Genomic DNA, 23758 nt, shown 5'->3' with positions numbered 1-23758 from the left:
GGTCTTGTTGCGACTCAGTGCCCACTCACCAGTGAAAATACGGTCAGGATGAGACTTCTAGTTTGCTTTGATGCTGTGCTCGCTCCTTGATCTTTCTGAACTCAGTTGCTGTGAAGTTGAATTTCAGTTCAAATTCTGTAAAGAACAGAACTGCACAGACTTGGAGTTCAATTTTGAAGACTTCTGACCACAAAAGAAGAGATTTTTTGGATCCACTGCTCTGAGCCTTCTTGTTCCTAGACTCCACCCCGTTATTTCTGCCTATGCATTGGGATGACAGGGTGAGGCGGGTGCTATGAATACTGCAAAAAGGGGAGGGCAGTTTTGCATTGGGGATTGTGGAAGGAAGCTCGCCTTTCATCATCTGTAATTATGGTTATAACCTGTGTCATTAACTTTCCAAATTGGAGGCTTAGAAGGATTTAAAGGAAATACTTAGTGGAAACTTGAGACCAATGAGATGTTAACAAAAAACCAGGCCTCTGCTATAAACAATTAGTTTGCATGGGCTGAAAGCTCCTGTAGAGGCCTGGAAGACTGAGGTGGATGAAGCCCATGCATTTGCACACTCGCCCGCCTGCTTGTATGTTGTAAGACAGCGCTATGGAGGCTTTCAGTCGAGTGCAGGGGTGGGCAATAATTTTTGGCTAGGGGCTACTTCAAAAATTTTTGAAGTGGTCCTGGGTTGCCCCGGAATGGGTGGGGCCAGGATGCTTTGGGGATTCCCCACCCACAGACCATGAATGGTCTAGAGGTGGGAGAGCCCCTTTGCCCCTCCCTTCCCACTAAGCACCCATGCACCTGGCAGGGCGGGAAGAGGCTTCGCACGCTCCCCCAGCCCCAGGCCAATCAGAGCGTAGGGGCGGGAGAGCGCACGAAGCTTCCGCCGCCCTAGTGCCATGCACGCCTGGCAGGGCGGGAGGTGGCTTCCCATACTCCCCCGCCTCCAGGCCAATCACTTAGAAAAGTGCCACGTGCTTCTAGCAGGGCGGAGGAAACTTCATGCACTCCCCCGCCCCCAAGACCCTAATTGGCCTGAGGGCAGGGGAGCGGCAGGACCGCTGCGGGCTGGATCAACCTACTTGGCAGTCTGGATCCGACCCATAGAGGCCCTTTTGACCACCCCTACTCTAGTGTGTGTGTGAGTGAGTGAGAGAGAGAGATTGAAAAGACGAAATTAACTCTTGTCATTTTGCTCCCTGGATCTTGATGAGACTCTTGTGTTTTTTGTAATGCTTTTAGCTTGTGTTTTATTGCTTGAGTTCTGTTCCCTACTGCTGGAGTTGTGGGGGTGGAACTACACAATGTCCCTCCTTGCCTAGTTGAATTAGTTTCTCATTAATGAAGTGGACTTTTTAACCCACTGCATGGCTCCTTAAATATAACTCGACATTGCAGTCATTCTCTTCCCACTTCATGCTGTCGTCTTTGTGGAGACATGGGTGGGCCAAGCAGACTGCGATATGATTCTTTGCAAAACTTTTGTTTGGTAGGTTTGTATATGTGCCAAGTTTTGCAAGTAACAATTTCTACCTTGCTGAATTGGCTAGTTGGGGACTATTAACAGTACCACGTGACTAACATGTTACTGACCCAACACAAACTGTGCTGCTGTCGCAATCAAATATGCAATTTGAAACTTGCATTCGGAAGTCACGTGATAGCCTTTCTGGTCTTGGATGGGTCGATTTTATGTGACAGTATGAGAATTAGGAAGGTTTGTGATTTCGGAACCATTCGCAGACGAGCAAGCAATCAAAGAAATCTGGGAGAGGGGGGAATTTTTCAGGGAAAACTTTCCAACGGGGGGAAAAAAGGTGAAACAAATGAAATAACCAATTCGTGGCACAGTCATTCAGTACACTGGAATTAATAATGTGGGTGAAAGCCAAATGACGGAAGCAGCATCTTAGGACTCACATCTAGGGATGTAAAATCCCGTTTAATTGGTTAGACGTTATGTTAAACCAGTTAACCGATTTAAGCTGGAGCAGTGTGTGGGGGGGGGGGGGGGGGGGGGGCTGCTCCAGTAAGCATCACAGGGTTAACCATTTACATCCCTACTCTCATCTCCACTTTTTTTTCCCAGACGTTAGTGCATACATTAGTGTTTGAGTCCTCTGATTATAAAACCTATAAATGTCACACACAGATGGTCACGGTGCAACAGTCCATTATTGCTATTGTCAAAGAAGGATTTAAAAAAAAAAAACACAGTAGATCACTCAGCCAATTGAGCCATCTGACTTGACTGAGCATAAGAACATAAGAATATAAGAACGGCCGTACTAGGTCAGACCAAAGGTCCATCTAGCGGAGTATCCTGTCTACCGACAGTGGCCAACACCAGGTGCCCCAGAGAGGGTGGACCGAAGACAATGATCAAGCGATTTGTCTCCTGCCATCCCTCTGCAGCCTCTGACAAACAGAGGCCAAGGACACCATTTTATCCCCTGGCTAATAGCCTTTTATGGACCTAACCTCCATGAAATGATCAAGCTTCTCTTTAAACTCTATTATAGTCCTAGCCTTCACAGCCTCCTCTGGCAAGGAGTTCCACAGGTTGACTGCACGCTGTGTGAAGAAGAACTTTCTTTTATTAGTTTTAAACCTGCTCCCCGAGCAATCTTAAAGCATCATACAGTGGTCACAAACGAGATGAGCATTCAAAGACACTGAAAGTAGCGAGGAACCAAACTAAGAGAACATCCCGCACTGGGAGTGACTTGTTGTGTTCATCTGTTTGTTTGTTTTTTAATTCCTCGCTGTGGTTCCCTGCTTAGTGACCTGCCTCTGATTTGATCCACAAACTTCATTTCAGGTTGGATCACAAGAACAGCAGCTGTCAGCTGGGAATGTGCTAGGGGTTCTGTTTTTCTAGCATGTCAATTAGCTGTAGAGTCAGTGCATTGGAGCAAGGTGTGGGAGGAGTAAAGAGCTGTTTAGATTGGTTGCCAATAGTTTGTCCTGAAAAAAAAATCGTTTCTTGGTCTCACTGCTTTTTTCATCTCACTTATACGTACTGTAACTATATGGGGTGTGTGCACATGTCCTAAAATACACACATGATCAATATAATGTCTGAGGCTTGCACGGGGACCCACAGAATAGATTCAAATGAGCATTAGTTGCAAAGTCAGTAATAGATGTTGATGTCGCTTTTTAGCGTAACTTGTGCTCGATTTAGCGCAGTGGTCTCCAACCTTTTAAAGCACGAAATCACGTTCTGAATTTAAGTTAGTCCAGAATATACCTCAAACGCACATACGTAGAGCCATGCATGGATACACCATTTTGCTCACGCATCCCCGCAGAAGCGAGCCGTGGATATCTGCATCCACCTCCGTAGCTGAGGATACCCGTGGATATTTGTGGATTTGTAGGGTTCTGCAAATACTGTTGCTGTGCCTCCTTCCCCACCTCTTCTCCAAGACCCTGCTCCTACCCCACCCCTTCTCTGAAGCCCCTCTCTGCATACTCTGTGGAGATGCAGTATGGGGGTGGGGAACACCCTGACATCCGTGCTCTCCACTTCTGCCTCCCCCACCCTTCAGAGTAAGCAGAAAGCTCCTCTGGGTGCATGGATGTGTGTGTGGCAATTCCAAGGCAGAGGGCAGGAGCAGCCCAGCAGTTGCAGGAGCTGAAGTATTGGCATTTGAGAGCTTCCCAGCCAAACCAGTCAGTCTCACTTGTTATGGGCTCCAAGATCCACCAATAGATCCCGATCTACTGGTGGGTGACCCCTGACGTAGAGCTTGAAAAGGAAACATCCAGCTCTTCAATTGTTCAGACCACACGACGTGTGAAAATGCCCTTGAGTTTCAAATTTTGGTTTCCAAATGGCCTCCGTTGAAGGCGTTTTCTTGAGAGCACATGCTCCTTAGTGGAGCAGTAGGCAACCTGTTTGTATTCAAATGCTCGGTAAACGAACGCGTCTCCTCACTAGGCAGTGCCGGTGTTCTTATGGACTTCTCGTTGCATGTGAATTTGATTAATGTCTGCAGTAAATGATTATTACAGAATTACAGCCGTGTTTCTCTTTCTCTCCCTCTTTTTGCAGTTTCTCTGTTTGAAGAACATTCGAACATTCCTAAAAGTCTGTCATGACAAGTTTGGGTTAAGGAACAGCGAGCTGTTTGACCCCTTTGACCTCTTCGACGTGCGGGATTTTGGAAAGGTACAAATTTTATTCCTAATCTGGGTCCAAAAAAAAAAAAAGGGGGATTGGGAGTGTTCAAAAACACTCAGCCCAACATTGGGCAGGATATACCGCTTGGATCACGCACGCCTTGTTTAACTCTGCATGGCATTGTCTCCCCGCCCCTGGTGGTGGCTGGGTCTCGCAGTCTATGAGTCTGCTGCATCCTGGACTAGCAGAGGTGGCTCTTTACACAGCCTGACTGAGCCCGAGAACCTCATGTTGCAGAACTGCTGCCACTTCTCTGACCCGAAACTGGTTGAAACCAAGTATTTCTTGCAGTCTCGTTTATGTACAAGGAATGTTCTTGGTCTCCGAATGCAGAAAGAACCAAGAACAAAAAGAAGCAGTTCCTTAGCTTACAGCGCCGGAAGCCCAAGGGTATTACGACACTCAGAGGTTACTGTTTGGTTTTCTTGCCTCTTCCCTCCTCCCTTCCTCCCAGTCTCGTCTGTTCCTGGCTTCTTTCTGTGTGTTCTTGGACAGACCTGCACCTACCTGGACACAGTCCCCAGTCAACCCCTCTCCCCCATGGGGCTAGTTTCTGGGTTTTGTTTTAGGCATTATCCTTTACCTGTGTCTTAGGGCACATCTAGACTTGTTTTCACTTTCGAAAGAAGATATGCAAATTCTAATTTGCATATCTTCTTCCGATTGCTTTTTCGAAAGAGGTTCTTTTGAAAAGAAAGTCATCTAGACGGGGTTCTTTCGAGGAAAAAAACCCTTTTTCAAAAGAACCGTTCTTCCTAAAAAATGAGGTTTACCCGGTTCTTTCAAAAAAGGGTTTTTTCTCGAAAGAACCGCATCTAGACAACTTTCTTTTTCAAAAGAGCCTCTTTCGAAAAAGTGATCCGAAGAAGATATGCAAATTCGTGCCGAATTTGCAGATCTTCTTTCGACAGTGAAAGCAAGTCTAGACATGCCCTTAGGGCTATCTATTGGAGTTTTACTGTACATGTAGTGCCCCATCTCAGCTGAGGCCTCTAGTGCACTTATAATGCAATAACCAAATATGAAGTAGAGAGCGAGACACACCAGCTTGTTTCCATGATAGTAAGTAAATTGCAGGTGTGAGCTAGCAAATCCCTTAGGTGCTTTTGAAAAACGTGCCCAGAGGCTTTTCCGGCCAACCACTGCCCGTCAATAATTTTGTGTTATTTGTGCCGCGTGTCGCATAGACGAGAGAGCGAAGGAAGCGTTTCATTTTTCTTTGTTTAATGGCAGCACTGAATTCTGGATGAAACCTAGCTGGAAGGGAGCTTCTCCATAGCTTTGACAGGAGAGTGTCTGTCTGGTGTCCTTTTTGCTAGAATTGGATGGCATGAGCACTGTAATGCTACTTTGATGGATAGTGGGTCTAGGAAAGCCTACGCACATAAGGCAGTATATTCTATTCTTCGGGTGATATTGTGTTAATAAGTCACTCCGGTCTTTTCGGAGCTCTGCATTACTTTATCTCTTTTGAGCTGCAAGGCATACACTATATATGAAGGCATCCACTTTTCTGATTATCTGAAGAGTAGCTTTCCACTGGCTGATGGGGAAAGATTATATGGTATTTATTGCCTAATTTATTTTGGGGAACTATTATGGGGCCGTTGCAATTGAAGGAGTTTGTTTTATGAGTGTGTGATTTATGAAACACAAGGGGACTCATTTTGAGACTCCAGAGACCTAGAAACCAGGCCAGGGAAAGAACTGTTGTACAGAATGATGTTTGCTTTCATGTTTTGTTGCCGTTTATGGTACCGAATGGCTCAGCAAAGTTATTCATTGGGAATGGTTTTTAACCCTTTGAGACTGTATGATCGGAACATCATCCCATTGCTTTTGCATTTCACTTACAGACTAGCTGTGACTGGTCTCTAGAACACAATTCTGCCTCTGCTCAAAGCAAGTCAGAAGTTAATCTACATGGGAAAGTTGTATAAAGTCACGTTCTGTTTTGAATCACAATTGTATCGCTTCTGTGGGAGCAAAGGAGTCTTTAATTTAGCTCTCCATTGGCCAAATGCAGACTTCATACACACAAAATTCTTCTTGCAGCCCATGCATTACTTAGATCAATAACACTTTTCAGTTACAGGATACTTATGCCATGTAAGAGCCTGTTATATACAATGCAGACTAATGGTTGACCATTTAATTATACGGTAAGCACAGAGTAACTGCACAGGGTGTTTCCATTTTCAGATATCACTTATAGCTATTTCTGTCCTCCAAAGGAGGAGGCCAGTTAGGTAGTAATTACTAATAACTCATGGCTCTTGCTGAAAGGTAATTATCAAGTAAAAAGGCTGGGGCATGCAGTTATTCTGAATTTACTTGTTGACCTTTATAGGCTACCTGAAAATAAAGGGGCATTACTTCCATTTAGTATGTGCAGGAGGTTTCAGGTTTTCAGATGGATGTCTGGGTTCTTTACAATAAGAAAAATACTTAAAGAACCCTCCATCCTCCTCCCCCCCCCCCCCCCAAGGAACAGGCTACATTTCCCAAAACGGAAACTTTGTTCCTTCAGCTTTAGGGAGCCAGATCTTCAGCTGGTCTGTAGATTGGGTAGAGTGACAGCTGATTTTACATCAGCTGATTTATTGATGTGTCCATTTTCCTCTTAGCTCATCGTCTCTGAGACCGAGTGACCTCCACTGGGCATCCGTGCCTTGGATTTGCATTGAAATGACCTTGGAGGGCCGGATGCTTGGACTTAGTGCATATGGAGAGGCTTCAGACCCTGTCTCTACCACTGTAATCCTGAGGGCTAGTCCCTGGCAAGAATTAGAACATCCTCAGTGCTGCTTTAAATGCGCTGGAGAGAATGGTCCCCTGGAGGATTTTTCTTCAGTCCAGGATCTCTCTGGTTTTATGCTACCCCAGAGTGCATGGGATTTCTTAGCTGCCCAGCTTTCCATCCACCTGTACCCCTCTTCTACCACGCTGTTCTACCCCCTTTCCCAGGCTGACTTAGTGGGGAAGATGCAGCATAATCTGGTGGTTAAAAGTGCAACATTGCAAGTAAGGTGTTTGTCTCGTATTTGCCATTCGTTTGCAGTTGGACCTTGGTTGAATCCTAGGGTTGCCAGGTGTTCGGTTTTTGCCTGGAGAGTGTGGTATTCAGGTCTCCCGTCCAGTAACCCCTCCCCCCCCCCCCAGAAAATACCGGTATTTCCTGTTTCCCTTGGATTGAAGCCTGGCAGGGACAGTTTTCCCCTTTTGCATCTGGCAGGGGCAGGGGAGTGAGGCGCATGGGGCCATTTAAAGGCGCAGTGACCTTTTTTTTTCTGCTTAACAATTTTGGTCTCTTCCTCCCCCGCCCCTCCTCCCCCCTTTTTATGCTCAACCAAGTTTGCCATGTTCAGGATTTTTGTTGAAAGCATCTGGCAAGTCTAGCGAGTCACTTCTCTGCTAGTGTTGGTGGCCTGTCGTGCAGGTGGCTGCAGTTTGATGCTGCCAAACGGTTTTGGGATTCGAAGGCAAGAACAGCTGCAGAAGGGGAAAGTTCTGTCCCTGCCATGGGGGGGTGCTGGAATGCAGGGTGTAGGCAACAAATGTGTATTTGTCTTGGATGTTTCATAGTTTTTCTTGCCCTGTGTCATAATTATCCGAAAGAATAGCTTTCAATCAGGGGGCCTGTTTACTTCTGGTGCTCTCCCCTGCCTGCGTTTAGACCCTGCTGTTAAGAAATAATATTGTGATGGTGACATGCCAAGATCCTGGCTGAGATTCTCAAAAGTGGCCAATGGTTTTGGGCGTCTGAATTTCGGGGGGCCTGACTTGAGATGCTTTTGAAAAGGCCTGTTTTTCTGAGGGCTGGTGCTCAGCACCTTCTGTATAATCAGGCCCCTTCAATGTGTCTTAAGTTGAACCTGCCAAATCAAAAATCCCTTCTGAAAAGCTCCGTGTGTGTGACTTCACTGTAGCCACCGTGGGTGAGAGATTGTGAGGAAGAAGCCCTTCTTAGCACACCACGGTCTTCAGTTTAGGGTCAAATTCTGCAATGCACTGAGTTCCTTTAGGGAGACTTTGAGTCCCCTTACCAGTGGCACCATTCAGTCCTTTGCAGAACCTTGTCTGCACTTGCAAAGGGAAGAATAATGATGCCCAAGTCCATTTTGCGGTTGCGCTGGGTGTTTGTCGTATTTAATTTAATGACAGCGATAACATACAGCTTTGCTCTTGCCTAGCTCTTCAATTTGCTGGCACCAGATGTAACGAGATAAGTTGTACATAAATATGGATTAAACGCTTCATCACTCCGAGTCAGCATGGCGGCAGTGAGGTTCATGAAAGGGAGTTACTCACTTTCAGTAACTTCCAGTAATACACTGAGGGTTTATTTTTTGGAGAGAGAGAATTCACTATCCATAAACCTGTGGCGGGTGCTGTTTATTCACTTCCTACTTCTCTCTTCTGAACTCCCAGGCTTGTTTCACTGCCCTGAACTTTCTTCTGAACTTGACAGAATGTTTCAAAGAGCCTTTTTACGTGCTCTGGGTCTCTCATGCTCTGAACTGTGGGCGCTCGGGGATGTGGCTATAAAAATCAAAAGGGGAAGCCTAGTCATAAGGCAACCGGTGTCGACTCGACTGCCACCTGTGACCTAAACCAGTTGTTACGGTGGGTGGTTGCTTCTGGTCTTGAGTCTCAAATCATTTGCTGTCTGCACGGGAATCCCTCGTTCGCAAAGATGGGCCTTAGCCACAAAACTTGGATCTGGACTTTGACTCTTCCAAGTCTTTGGAGGAGTGTTGGGATGCAAGAGTTGATCTCAGCAACTAGTCTTCACTTGCTGCTAATGCAGGGGTGGGCAATAATTTTAGATGGGGGGGCACTTCACTAATTTTTTAAGTGGCCCTGGGCTGCTCTGGAAGGAACAGGGTCAGGATATTTCCTGCTCTCCCTTCCACAGACCCTGGTTGGCCTGGGGTGGGGGAGCACGTGAAACCTTTGCCCCCAGCCTAGAGAGAACTGCCAGCTGTTCAGAATATCTGGTGGGTCCCTCTAGGCACCCACCCCCTTGCAGGACAGAAGGAGATTTCGCATGCTCCCCCACCCCCAGGTCAATCAGAGCCTGGAGGTGGGAGGAACGCACCAAGTCTGTCGCTCCTGCCTCTGCCCTGAAAGAGGTGTGTGGTGCTTGCAGGGTGGGGGCAGGGAGCAAGAGACTTTGTGCGCTCCTCCTGCCCCCAGGCCATGATTGGCCCGGGGGTGGAGGAATGGCAGGGCATCTGTGGGTCAGATCCAGCCCACAGAGTCTCCTTTGCCCACCCCTCTGCTGGTATCTCACTGGCCTATAGGGTTGCCAGATGGTTTATCCAAAAATACCTAACACCTCTCCCCAACCCCCCCCCCCCCCCACTCCAAAAAAAAACCCACCAGGGAAAAATGTCAGTTGAGGGGGAAAAAAAGGGGGAAGACCAAAGTTGTTCAGCAAAAAAAAATTAAAACATTTAAAAAAACGACACGGCCCCTTTAAGAAATGCTTTTGAAGCGTTTTGGCCCTAACAGGCCATCTTGCTTCCTTGCACCAGGCCAGACAGCTCCCCTGCGGAACCTGGTAAGCACCCAGGGTTTTTGCCTCCTGGTTGGGAAAAAGAATCAGACTGTGGGGCTGCCGGCTGTGCCAGGCGGGACTTAAACCCACCACTCTGCCCTCCCAGGCGAGCACCCTATCCCATGTCAGAACCCACCCCACCACCTTATCTTCAGGGAGCCCCTTATCCCTCCTGCTCCTGGGCCACCAGCCATCCCATCCCAGGCAGGACTTGAACCCACGGCCCTCCCTTTCCCAGGTGAGTGACCTAGCCCTGAGGCCACACTGGAACCCACTTTAGGTGTCTGGTATTTTCTGAATTTTTTTACCGGACAGGAGGTGAAAATACCGGACTGTCCAGTTCAATACTGGACACTTGGCAACCCTACTGGCCTGGCTCAGGGACTTGCATGTTGGTTTTTCATGGCTAGTGCCTGGGGAAGGAGGAATGCAGGGTGGGACATGGTGGGGTGGGAATGTAGCATTCATGAATGGCTACAGCACTATCCGTTTGAAGGCAGGAAGTTGCACGGGGAAAGCAGGGGAGTCGTGGGGGAGTGGGCTGATAGGGACGGCTAGTGCTTTTTACATGGTCAGATGCAAACTTAGCGATCACATATTTAGAGCACGTTCTTGGAACTTCTGAATCCTTCCTCATGTCAAGAAACAGCTTTTCTCCCAAGAACTGCCAGGATGGCCTGTGGACTAGTCTGCAACAGTCCTAGACTGTCTGAAATCGTGTCAAGGCTTTCTGAACCCGATGCCACGCATCTCCCTTCTTCCGGCCCTCTGCCGATGACCTGGTTTGCGTAGTTGCTGGGAGTGGCAACTGTTGAGCTCTGGGGACAAACAAGTGACCCAGGAGCTCCACAGCTGGAGTTGCAATAGATTTTTCGATTCTCCTGTGTTTGCGGCCGCGTTACTCTTCTAACCTTGGACCTTGTGGGCGGGAGCAGCATCCAGTGATGCGCCGATGCACATGTATAGATGTCCCAGGTCTGCAGAAACCAAGATCCAACACAGTAAAATGGACTCTTAATCTTTTTGGAATGAGAACCTAATTCATAGACAGGGCCTGATAACAAGGGGTACAGAACGTTTGTCTCATCTGCTGACTTCAGAGGGAGTCCCGGGTGCTTACTCACAGCAACGTTTCCCATGTGCTTCTATTATTTTCCCAAACAGTTGTGTGAAATATTGCCAGAGCCAGAAAACAGCAGAATATAACTTGAATTGGTTTTGGGCATTGGAAGGGAGATTTCTTTCTTTTTTTCAGAATCAATCAAGGGAACAAGGGACTTTGGAAGACACATTCCCATTGACAGGAATCGGCACTACTGTTGCTAATTTCTTAATTGCTTGTTATATTAGGGGAGATTTTTTCAAAGATCTCCATTTATCCCCCATGGCCATATTTTAGCATGTGCCTTCAAAACCAGGCACTTATTTATAACATGCTCTGTGTACGTAAGGGGGAGGGAGAGAGAGAATTATAAGATATAGGTAATTGAAAATTACAAGGCTCTAGATAAATGGATGTGTTTCGCTGCCACGGTAAACAAAGACAGCTAAACGCCTCTTCCCCCCCTCCACCCACAGCCAAGCTGCTGGCAGTGCAAACAAGCTCTGCTTTTCCCATCCTTTGTTTTGCTGGCTTAGCGCAGCCAGGAAAGAATTAAAAGCAGTGTGTGTTTTTCTTTAGAGAGCCCACTGTCCAGTTAGCTCTTTGCAATAGTGCTATGAGGGTAGGTGGGCGGCGGGCAGTGGGGGGAGTAGAGCCCTTTACAGCATCTAACCAACTGCTATGGACCGTCATCGGCTCTTAACCTCAGAGTTCATCCTCTGTGTCATGTGTCCTTTCTGTTTACACATCCTCCCGTTGAATGCCCTACAGAACAGATTTCTCCTGGTTGTAAATCCCTGCCCGGCTTAGTCAGTTGCCCAGTGCATGGTAGCTAGATGGGCATCCCAAAAGGGGCAAAACTGGAGATGCACGTATTTCTGCTCGCTGTGTAACTTACAAAATGCTGTCGGTGGGTGGGCGAGGGATGTGAGAAGAATTCCCACAAAGAAGGGAGTGTATATTTCTTTACTCTCCCAAGAGAGCAGTCATATATATCACTGGCTTGCAGAGAGAGTGTGTGTGTGTGTGTGGGGGGGGATTGTGAGAGAAGAAAAGTGGCAGATCTTTACTTACAGAGATGAAAGATGACAGTATGAACCCATCAAGACACCTCGCTCCTGCCAGGTCTGTTCTGGAAATGGATGCGCTGAACTTACACACGCTGCTGTAGCCTCCTGGTTACTTAAAAGAGCTGCTGCACAGGGTCTGTCTTAGAGCCAGCTGATTAGTGGCGCAGCTCGAATCCAGTCATCGGAAATTTGGACTAAAATGTTAAAACTGCAGTGGCACCTTTCTGAGGCCAGAGGTTCTGGATACCAGGACAAACAGCCAAAATGGGAAAAGCAGGGTGATATTTTGCCTCTGTGTGTGTAAAATATAAAGCCTTCAAAGCAAGAGCCATTTGGCTTGTTGGCAGGGGGTAAAATATTATGAAGCTTCATTCTCTCTGTAATCGTCTGATCATAAAAAGCTGAATCTAGTTCAGAACTAAGCAGCTGCTACGATAAATGGGAAAGGCGGAAAAACCCACCTTGACTCTGTTACTAGACAAACATCTTATCCTTTTCCTCTTCTCAAAAGTTGCAAAGTGTTTAATTGTAATGGAGTTGGGGGAGGGGCACGGCAAAATTGTCAAATCGTGCTCAGCAGGTGCCGTGTGTCTAACAGATGTTTTCAGCTACAATTCTAAAAGTATGGACAGGAAACCTTGTTACTGTACTTCCTTTAAATCACAAGACCAATGAATGTCAGATTTCTATGCGTGCTCAAGCATGTACCAGACAGTGCTTTCTGTTGTTCAGGGCCTTGCAGATGGGAGGGATTTGTTTAAACACGACTATGTTTAGCTTTTAATTGGTAGTGATGACTGATGCTGCGGGCCTAAAGAAAAGTCACATTTAGGCCTTGATACGGTATGTCAGGGTTTTACTCATCCAGAACCAGTGGTTGGCTGGTGACCTTACATCAGGGCTACTCAACATGCAACCCATGGGCCACATGCGGCCAGTGGCCCATCTGTTTGCGGCCCACGGTGCGGTTTGGGTTTACGCGGAGCTCAACAGGTGGGAGCCGAAACAGAAAAGGAGTCAATATAATGGTCTTTTGTTGATATGCGTTTTAGTAGTTATATTCCTGGACAGTCATTGCCCATTAAAAGTGCTGCCACGTCGGTGGAAATCGGGTCAATGTTGCATTTTATTAATATCAGCAGAACTGACTTAAATGGGGTCTGCATGTGGTGTAGTCTTGTCCTAATCTTTGTATTCATGCCCGTCAGTGTGAAAGAAGCTATTTGCATATAGATTTGCATGTCTATGCAACCACACTGAAGTGGCCACCCTCGGCATGTGCAGTGAATATCATTGTGGCCCCTGGGGCTTCCAAAGTTGAGTAGCCCTGTCTTACACCTTCAGTCAGGGATGGGCATCTATGAATAGTGAGTGGGCTGTATGAGTGAGCCTCCTTCACCCCAGTGGGCAGCAGCAGCCTGTGGCCCACTGGGGTTCCCCCGAAGACCCCCCGTTTGCCTCCTCTCTCCCACACACCTCTTGGGCACTAGGGCAGAGGAGCCCCATACTTACCTACTTCTCCCCCTTCCCCTCCCTCCCAGCACTTTTGGAGCGTTGATTCGTGGTGTTCCAGCGCTGGGAGCATGAGGAGCTGGGATGGAGCGTGAACCAGGTGATGGGCAGCTCATCCAAAAGTGCTGGGAGGGAGGGGGAGGCGTAGGAAGTGCAGGGCTCTGATGTCCCAGTGTGCGAAAGGCACATGGTGGGGGCAACCAGGGGGACTGCGGGCTGTAGGGGGAGTCCCAGTGGGCTGCATGCAGACCCACAGGCCGCAGGTTACCCAGCATTGTCTTAAGTCAGTGGTCACCAACCAGGAGATCAGGATCTACTAGTAGATCTTGGAGCCTCTTACAGGGGATCCTGACTGGTTTGGCCAACAGGCTATCAAGTGGCAGCACTTCAGCTGCCTCCTCCTCCCCTCCCCCCCCCCCCCCCGCTGCTCATCTTCTGCCCTTTGCCTCGACGTGCCCCTCTCCCTGGGAGCTTCATGCTTGCTGTGCAGGGCAGGGGAAGGAGAGGAGAGGGCTTATGTCAGGGTGCCCTCTCCCACTCTGTATCCTTTCGCCACAGAGCAGAGAGGGCACCACAGGGTTTGGGATGGAGGGAGTTTGCTGGCTGCTTTAGGGAGTGGTCCGGGGCCAGGGCAAGGGTGAGCCTGCCTTAGGCCCACTGCACCCCCACCCAGGAGCCACCAGCAGTGCCCAGCTGGAGCCTACATCCCAAGCTCCTACCCCAGTTATGAAACCCCTCCTGCACCCCAAGCACCCCTGTATCAAAACGCCATCCCAGAGTCTGCACCTACAACCCCCTCCTACATCCCAACTGCCTGCCCCAAGAGCAGCTCAGAACCCCTCTCACATTCCAGATCCCTTAATCCAAGACCAGAGCCTGCACCCCAACCCTCTGCCCCAGCCTGATGAAAGTGAGTGAGGATACGCAAGAGAGGGAGGATGGAGTCAGCAGGGGTGGAGTCTTGGAGAAAGGGCGGGAAGGAGGCAGGGTAAGGGTATTTATATTTGAGGTAGATCTTGGATTGTACCTAAATTCAAAAAGTGATCTTATTCTCAAAAAGGTTTGAGACCACTGCCTTAAGTCCATCAGGGAAGGAATTGCCACTTACTATACATGTGTGCAGCAGCAAACAGAATGGGTCCTCAAATTTGGGCACAACTTTAAACTTCCATTCTGTAGGTAATTTCGATATTTCAGAATTTGGTTTTGGTCTGACTTGGACGTGAAAATAATGTTGACACTTGTCCATGAAATGAAATGTTTAGCTAACGTTCTCTTTGGGTTGTTTTGGGGATGTTTTGTTTGGATAATATCAAAGTGGTGGGTTTGGATTTTGACTTTTGAAAAATAAATGAGGGGAGAAAAAAGGAATCCGGGCTTTAAAAATTAAAAATCTAAGTGCTGCTTTTTGATTTGTTCCAAATGAAATTTCACTTAGATCACTGTGTGCTGGAAAAGTGTTTAGATTTCAAGAAAAAGATGATTTTTTTGACATTCTGTCTGAAAATCTTTTGATTAACATTAGCCGTTAATAACTATTGAAAGCCTGATGTGGTGACATACCCATGAAATTGCTATATAGCCGCCTGTAGGAGTACGCTACATAGAGCGAAACCTCTTGTGAAGCAAGTATTTAATTACACAATAATCATGTTAAATGAGCTGAAACTCTGTCCAGAGCTCTCCAATAAGTCGTGACTTCAAGAATACACACACTCCTTTGTCCAGTAACTCGCTGACCCTGAGATAAAAGCCTAGGCATAAAGAACCTAACTATTTGGGGAATTTGGTAGATGATAAAGTTAAATGGACATTTATTTAAGTCAACATTTGGCAAAGGAGTGAGGTTCTTAGGTCAAAAATAGGGCTTAGGGCTTGTCATGTGTGGGGCACCCCAGAGAGATGTGAATTATCAAGGGTTCTAAAGTGGTTCACTCTAATTGCTCTGTGCAGATCTTACTGACCCGCTCTAAAAGGATCTTTCATGCTGTTTGAAACACACAGTAGATACTTTTTATCGTGGGGTCCCTCAGAATTTATAACAGAAAAAGAAGGTGGAGAAGTACCTGTAGTGCCGGCAGCGCTAATGAAGTGTCCCATACCTGAAGTGTCCCATACTTCACTTTGAATGTGAATAGGGAATAGAATGTAAGGAAGGCTGGATTTATAATGGGCCATCCAGTTAATATCTTTGTTCAGGCCCAGGGAAACAGTGTCAAATTTGCATATGAAGGTCAATTCCACACTCTCTCTGTAGTTGGCTTGTGAAATTCCTTTGTAGAAGAATGGCTACTTATAAATTCATTAATGCGGGCCCAGGAAGTGCCCAGCTCACTAGCACTGGTGCTGCAATTTCCCCCCTTCTTTTGTTTTTTATTTACAGTAGCCTCCCCAGGAATTGATATTGGAGGAGGGGGTTGAATTTACATGGGGGGTGTCAGGGCCGATGAGGGGTGAGACCGTGAGGGTGAAGGTGGGCTGTATGGCACCATAGTTCACAAAACTGGGGGGGTGTTGGGGAAATTCGGGGGGGTATACACTCCCATAGAGGGGGTGTAGGGAAATCCCTGTTTATATAAAAAGGGGGGGAGTCTCAGAATTTGTGTGTGTGTGTGTGTGTGTGTGTGTGTGTGTGTGTGTGTGTCTAATCAGCATGCTTATTTTGAAATAAGCTATTTCAGAAGAAATACTCTGAAATAGCTTATTTCGAAATAGCATGTCTTCACCACAGGGAAGCCACAAAATTAGTCCTAGGCAGGCTCCCCTAATGTGGATGTGCTACCTCGAATTAGGAGGCACTGGGGAGTAATTAGGAAGCACTGGGGATTAATTAGGTGGCACTGGGAAATAATTACTTTGGAAGGCCCAGGAGAAGAACTATTTTGAAATAGCAGCAGTGGAATGTCCACACTACTGCTATTTCGGAATAAGCGTTATTCCTCATGGAATGAGGTTTACAGATTTCAAAATAAGACATCCATTATTTTGAAAAAACGGAATTGCCATGTAGACGCTTGCATTGTTATTTCAAAATAACATCAGTTATGTGCTGTGTAGACGCACCTTAAGGTGTCACAGGACGACTCGTTGTTTTTAAAGTTACAGACTAACACGGTGACCCTCTCGGAGACTTTTAAACACGAGAGCGTCGTGTCCCTTGGGATAGTACAGTATGTTTTGAGCCAGGGTTCTGAGAATGGTTAGTACACGCAAAGGAACTTCCATTGAAGAGCGAGCACTCTGTAAGAGAGCTTTCAATCCCTGGTGTGCGGTACCCTCAAACCTGTTCAGAATAGCTCCCTTTAAAGCTAGGCCAATGACCCTGCACTGCAGCAAAGTAGCAGAAGTTGGTGTGCGTCTGCGAGCCCCATGCATCATCACATATTGCCATAGATAACTTACAGAGGACTGTAGTGGCACGGCATGTATGGTATTAGAGAGGCAGGTATATAGATCTATGCAGAGATCAGCAACAACCCCGTGCCTTATGTTCTGATGGATGCAGTTGTAACTCACACCTAGTGGGGGTGTTTCACTGTCCCACATAGTGGTACTTTGACCACTTACAGCAAGAGACAATAACAAGGGAGCGGTACAGCCTCATCTAAGAGCCAGCTGACTTTATAGCTCAAGCTGTAGAGGCTCCTCTGCTAAGCTCCAGAGGTCCCAGGTTCAAATCTGCATGGTTACTGTGCTGCAGAATCTGTAATGTAAACCAGCTTGAGATAATACCTCTGAGCCATGGTTCTTTTCGAAATCAAGGGACGTGCAGTGAGCAGATCAGAATCCGGCTGATGGAAAACCTGAAATAGTCCCTTGGGTGGCCCTGGATAGGAACATGGTGAGCACTGGCTGTGCTTGTTTGGCTGGAAGGTGCATGGAGGGCAGGGGTGTGCGGAGGCGCTCAGTAAAATGTGGCTGGAACTCCCAGCCGCAGGTGCGTATCTCCTCTGATGCCGCTAGTGGAAAGGATCTGCTTACAGCTGGCGAATCCTGCTCAATATTTAATCGGTCTTTAGTGCTCTCACTTGGGAAGCAAAAGGATCCTTCTTCCTCTGCCCCCTGGGATAGCAGGTCTTAGGAGTGGGTTCGTGTACAATGAAATGCTTTGTCTTTGTTTGCCACTTCATGTCACAGTGCAAGTAAAATAATAATAAAAAAAAAATCTAGACCCCACCGTGTCTCTTTGCCCCGGGGCTCAAGATGGATAGGCGGCTCGGGCTGAGCAGAGCACGCTGGGGCAACCAGGCCTCTGCTCTTCTGTGACTTTCTGGGATGTGCTCTGACAGAAGCTGACGCATGTGTCCTTCTGCCCTGGCGCTTGGGTTCTGGAACGCTCTCCCGGGGCTGGATGTGCCAAACCACTCTCCCTCTCTAAGCTCCAGTCCCGCCCTCCTCTCACAGCCCTTTCCAAAAGGATCCCGCAAAGGGTAGAGTCTGTGACTGTAGAGCAGGGCACGTCTGTGTCGGACACAGGGCCCAGTCTGCCTGCCTTCCTGACCCGTGGGGGAACTCACTCCTGCGGCGGAAGCCGAGGCCTGGGGTGAAGTTTACCCGCCAAGTCGCGTTGTGCTCAGTCACTGTAGCTGCCCTTTCGACATCAGTGGGGCTGTCTGTGCAGGGCTGTCCTTAGGCACACTCAGCTGCGTAGGGCACCACAGAGGGTATGTCTACACTACAAAGTTAATTCGAACTAACAGCCGTTAGTTTGAATTAACTTTGATAGGCGCTGCACATACAAACCGCTAGTTCGAACTTAATTCGAACTAGCGGAGCACTTAATTCGATCTAGGTAAACCTCATTCTACGAGGACTAACGCCTAGTTCAAATTAAGCAGTTCGAATTAAGGTCTGTGTGGCCACTTAATTCGAACTAGTGGGAGGCTAGCCCTCCCCAGCTTTCCCTGGTGGCCACTCTGGGCACCACCAGGGAAACTCGTCTGCCCCCCTCCCGGCCCCGGAGCCCTTAAAGGGCCACGGGCTGCCTACGGTGCCAGTGCCAGGTGCAAGCCTGCCAGCACCCAGCCAGCAGACCCTGCACCTGGCACGGCACGAACCAGCCACCCGCTGCCACCCAGCCCTCCGCCTCTTCCCGGGACCAGGCTGGTGGCTCCCGGGAGCCTGCCCGGGTCCGCAAGAGGCGGGCGCCCATCTGGTCCGCACTAGGCTCAGGAAAGTGGCCATCTAGGGCAGGATAGCTGCGAGCCTGGCCACCCAGGAGCAGGTTTGCATGAAAATCAGGGTGGTCCAGTGAGACCCCCGACCCTGAGCCCTGAGCTTAGAATGGCAGTACTTCGTCAGACTAAAGGTCCATCTAGCCCAGTAGCCTGTCTGCCGACAGTGGCCAACACTAGGGACCCTGGAGGGGATGGACCGAAACAATGACCAAGCCATTTGTCTCGTGTCATCCATCTCCAGCCTTCCATAAACAGAGGCCAGGGACACCATTTCTACCCCTTGGCTAATAGCACTCCATGGCTTTATCTAACTTCTCTTTGAACTCTGTTCTAGTTCTAGCCTTCACAGCCTGCTGCAGCAAGGAGTTCCACAGGTTGACTCTTTGCTTTGTGAAGAAGAACTTTCTGTTATTAGTTTGAAGCCTGCTACCCATTAATTTCATTTGGTGTCCTCTAGTCCTTCTATTATGGGAACTAATGAAGAACTTTTCTTTATGCACCCTCTCCACACCACTCATCCTTTTACAGACCTCTATCATATCCCCCCTCAGTCTCCTCTTTTCTAAACTGAGAAGTTCCAGTCTCTTTAGCCTCTCTTCATATGGGACCTGTTCCAAACCCCTGGTCATTTTAGTTGCCCTCTCGGGTATGTCTACACTACCCTCCTATTTCGAAGTAGGAGGGTAATGTAGGCATACCGCAATTGCAAATTAAGCCTGGGATTTGAATTTCCTGGGCTTCATTTGCATAAGCCGGGCGCTGCCATTTTTAAATCCCGGCTGGTTCGAACCCCGTGCCGCGCGGCTACATGCGGCACGAACTAGGTAGTTCGAACTACCGTTACTCCTCCTGGAAAGAGGAGTAACGGTAGTTCGAACCAGCCGGGATTTCGAACCAGCCGGGATTTAAAAATGGCACGGGGTTCGAACCAGCCGGGATTTAAAAATGGCGGCGCCCGGCTTATGCAAATGAAGCCCGGGAAATTAAAATCCCAGGCTTAATTTGCAATTGCGGTATGCCTACATTACCCTCCTACTTCGAAATAGGAGGGTAGTGTAGACATACCCCTCCTCTCCTACCCTCTCTTTTCCCCTCTCCCACCTCCTTTTCCCAGTCTCCCCGAGTTTTGTTCAATAAAGAGAGTTTCTATTTTTGAACACACGTGTCCTTTATTTTGTACATCAGGAAGGGGGGCTAGGGAGGGGTAAGTGGAAAGAGGTGAGGGAGGAATGGGGTACGAGCCCCCGATGGGGAAGGACTGGGGTGGCTCTGCGGGCTCCTTGGGGTGGAAGCTCTTCTGCAGCCCCCCGATTGACTCCTCCCGGATGGCAGCCTGCGGCAAGTGCAGCTGGGCTGATGACCGAGTGCTGTGATGTGCCGAGTGTGGGCACTCAGGGCACTACAAGCCAGGACTGCTTTGCAAGCAGGGAACCCCTGAGAACTGTCTGTCCGGGGTGGGGGTCGGGACCCTTTAAGCACAGCCCTCGGCTAGCCTGAGACAACAGCTCCACTCTCTAAGTCCTAATCTGATGCCCTGCCGGCACTGCTTCCGGCCATCCTTAACCTCGGTTCAGGGTCCACTCAATGTGGACATGCTAGTTCGAATTAGCAAAATGCTAATTCGAACTAGTTTTTAGGTCTAGATGCACTAATTCGAATTAGCTTAGTTCGAATTAACTAATTCGAATTAAGTTAGTTCGAATTAGTGCTGTAGTGTAGACATACCCTAAATCTGCGGCACTAATACTGCTCCAAATTTAGTAGTGCCCTATTTTGTGTACGCCTATGGCTATCACCTGTTCCGGTGGCCCTAATGCCCTAGCTCTCTGCTCAAACTCCCAGCCCCGTCGACCTCAGCCCCTCGCTCCTGGGTCCACCTCCCAGCCTCGTTGGACCCAATCTCCTGGCCTCCCAGTCTCCTCCACTCTCCACACTCTCCACCTGCCCACCCGCAGGCCTGGGAGGCTGCCCTGCTCCCCCTTCCAGCTGGTTTGCCTCTCGGCCCGCAGGTCCAGACTTCCTAGCCACCTCTTATTCCCCCTGCTCCTGTTTCCACAGCCCTCAGCAGCGCCCCACTCCAGGGAATGCCCCTCCCTCTGTCGGGGATGGAGGGAGTAAGTGCGCCAGTCGCATAGGACACACCAAAGGATGGCCCTGATGTAAGTATCACAGAATCAGCTCTGTGGATTGTAAATTCCATAGGGGCTGCTTCTTCAACTTGCATAGTTTAGAAGGGGCTCTAATAAGAACATAAGAATGGCCATACTGGGTCAGACCAAACGTCCATCCTGCCCAGTATCCTGTTTGCTGATAGTGGCCAATGCCAGGTGCCCCAGAGGGAGTGAACTGAACAGGGAATGATCAAGCCATCTCTCTCCTGCCATCCATCTCCCCCCTCTGACAAACCGAGGCTAGGGACACCATTCCTTACCCATCCTGGATACGTTCCACTTAGCAGCACTTTCTGCTTCTCCCATCCCCGTCCTGCCATGAGTAGTTTTTGGAAGTTTGGAGCCAGCCTGCTGTGGCTAAGTGGTTTGCGTGTCTTAGAGCAGTGGTTGGTTTCGCGTTGTTGGAGATTTGGTTAACAGAGGGTGGGGATTGATAATAATCAATCCACAGAAGCTTTTATGTGCAGCGAATCTATCCTGTGCCTTTTCCTTGTCCGTTCTCCCCTCCCTCTTCCAAATCTGGACTGTTAATAACCCTGCAGCTTTCCAGTGAAACTGAGTGAGAAACTTTGGTTCTGGGAAGTTTTTCTTTTCTATTCTTGGCTGCTTTCCCTGGATTTTCCAACGGATCCGTTAAAGGGTATTATGTTTCAGATCAAACAAAGATGCACAACACCCTCCCCAACTCCCATCATCTGGTTAGAAGAATTCCTGCTGGTTGGCCTTAAGTAACCTTTGGACTATTGAATGTGTATGGAATCAAAGACATTGATCAGGGTAGTTCTAATTTTTTCTGAGCATGAATAAATTGCTTTTCCATGGGACTTTCATGAGCTTTCTGACCTCTGCTCTCAGCAGTTTTAGATAAGGTCATGGAAGTGAGGCTCGTGTGTGTGTGTGTATGTATGTATGTATATATATATATGTATATATATATATATATATATATATATATATATATATATAGCTGGAAATGGTAAAACATTGAAACCAGTCTCCCCAAAACTCAAGTTATTTCCTACTGCCCAACAGTTTTTGCCCATAGTGAATCATGGAAGTATTAGTCTCGTGAGGGTTCTCAGCCATGAAGGGAGAATGGAAATACACGGCAACCGAACTATCACATCCAAGAGGCACTTCAGCAGGATACCCCAAATAAACACTGACATACCCAAGTATTTTAGTTTTTTTTTTAAACAAAAAAGAAATCCCCAGTCTGAGTTGGGCATTATCTTGTTCAGATGGCTTTTCACAGCCACTTGGTAGACTACGCCACACAAAGCGAGGCTGGAATGCCTGACCCAATAGAAAATTGTCTGCATTAGTATGAGCCACAGAGCGTAACATTCTGTTGAACGGAGAGTGATTCCCATTCGGCCACCCTAACTGTTAGATGCATTTTTATTTAAATGAACCCCTTTAAAATTGCTGGCTTGTCTCCTTTTCTGTGAATAGCTGGGAAGCATGGAGAAGGAGGAAGACCAACCCAGCTGCCGTGAAAACCATGCCATGCCGCTCAGCTTTGCCTGCCGTCAAAAGACAGCTCTGACTCATTCTCCCATTTCTCCGATTATCGAATGAGCCTCAGATGTTTCTACTGTAGCTAGTTCATTGACGCTTCCAGCCTTAATGGTGTGTATGCAAGTGAGACATTCTCATCTTCGACATCATTCACTTCCCACTAATCACATATTAAAATGCCATCATTGTAGCAAGAGAGCAACATTAATGCACCGGGAGTAAAATGAAACGACCTGGATACGCGCCACTTAGCAGCACTTTTCTGCTCCTCCCATCCCTGTCCTGCCATTAATCGTTTTTGGAACTTTGGAGCCAGCCTGCTGTGGCTAAGTGGTTTGCGTGACTTAGAGCAGTGGTTGGTTTCACGTTGTCGGAGATTTGGTTAACAGAGGGTGAGGATTTCACAGCCTTGTTGCTTACAAGGTGATGAACACTTCAGAGCACAGCAGCAATATGCAAATATCTGGCAATTTACTGTATAAAACTAAGCCGTGGGACGGGGGGTGTTTGGGGGAATTTGGGGGGGGATTTTTTTTTGTTGCCTTTGCTTATGCTGGGAATGGCTTCATCTCATTTCCTTTACCCTGTGCTACTTATTGAGGAGTGTCATCTTGGCAGCTCCTCCCTCTGGGAGAGCCTCCGTGCATCTCTCTTCTGCCTCAACTGTCTCCAGATATCCAGCTCCTAGTTCAGCAAGGGAGTTAGGGATGTAAAATCCTGTTTAAAATGTTAACTGGTTAAACTAGATCTCACACCACGTCATGGGCAGAGTGCTGCTCCAGCCCGGATAGGCCGGACCCACCATATTGTGCCAAAGCAGGGGGGTTCTCCAAGCTGAACCTGCCCCACTGCATTGTGGGTGGGGGGCTGCTCTACCCGCCGGTTAACTGGTTACTAGTAAGCATCGCTCGGTAAGGGTGATGCTTCCCAGGTAACTGGATAACCAGTTACCCATTCACATCCCTGAAGGGAGTTAAGCATGTGCCTAAATGTAAGCATGCAAATGGTCTCCTTGACATCAGTTGTTGCTGCTTAATTACTTAGTTAAGCATATGCTGAGTTCCTTGCTACCTTATCTATGCCGCCGCCTCTTGTATCTTGTCCTCTGCTGCTGTGATTGGGATCATATCACTGAACACTCTACGTTGGTTTTGGAACGAGGTTTTTGTGTGAAAGATAGTTAGCCCAAAAAAAAAAAAAAAAAGGTCTGGTCTTGCAGACTGTCCCTTATATGGCCCCTCTCCCCCTTACCACAGTACCAGAGCACACACAGGCTAGTCTTCACATATGCTGGGGAAGTAGGCAGTATTCTTACGCTCATTTGCAAATGGGGAACTAGGGCACAGAGTGACTTGCAGGCAGATATTTGTGGCAAAGGAAAAATAAGAGCCTAAATCTCTTGCGGCCCAGCCAAATGCTTTAACCACTGGGCCATGGTTCCTCTCCTTAGAAT

General features: G+C 48.0%; 1 protein-coding gene across 3 annotated transcripts in view; it reads left to right on the top strand.

Annotated features, from left to right (window-relative positions):
• The window catches only part of VAV2 (vav guanine nucleotide exchange factor 2), a 412625-nt gene that overhangs the window by 82248 nt on the left and 306619 nt on the right, over positions 1–23758 (top strand). For 2 of the 3 annotated variants that reach the window (XM_075905174.2, XM_075905173.2), the window contains exon 2: positions 4061–4177. The exons of the other annotated variant lie outside the window; for it this stretch is intronic. In XM_075905174.2, the coding sequence (XP_075761289.1) occupies positions 4061–4177 (117 nt within the window). The remainder of the gene's footprint in view (positions 1–4060; positions 4178–23758) is intronic. 3 annotated transcript variants of the gene reach the window in all.

Source organism: Pelodiscus sinensis, chromosome 23, assembly GCF_052426305.1.
Source record: "Pelodiscus sinensis isolate ZL-2025 chromosome 23, ASM5242630v1, whole genome shotgun sequence".
Classification (NCBI taxonomy): Eukaryota; Metazoa; Chordata; order Testudines; family Trionychidae; genus Pelodiscus; species Pelodiscus sinensis.
Note: the sequence above shows the minus strand (reverse complement) of the source record. Positions and strands in the feature narration are given on the sequence as shown.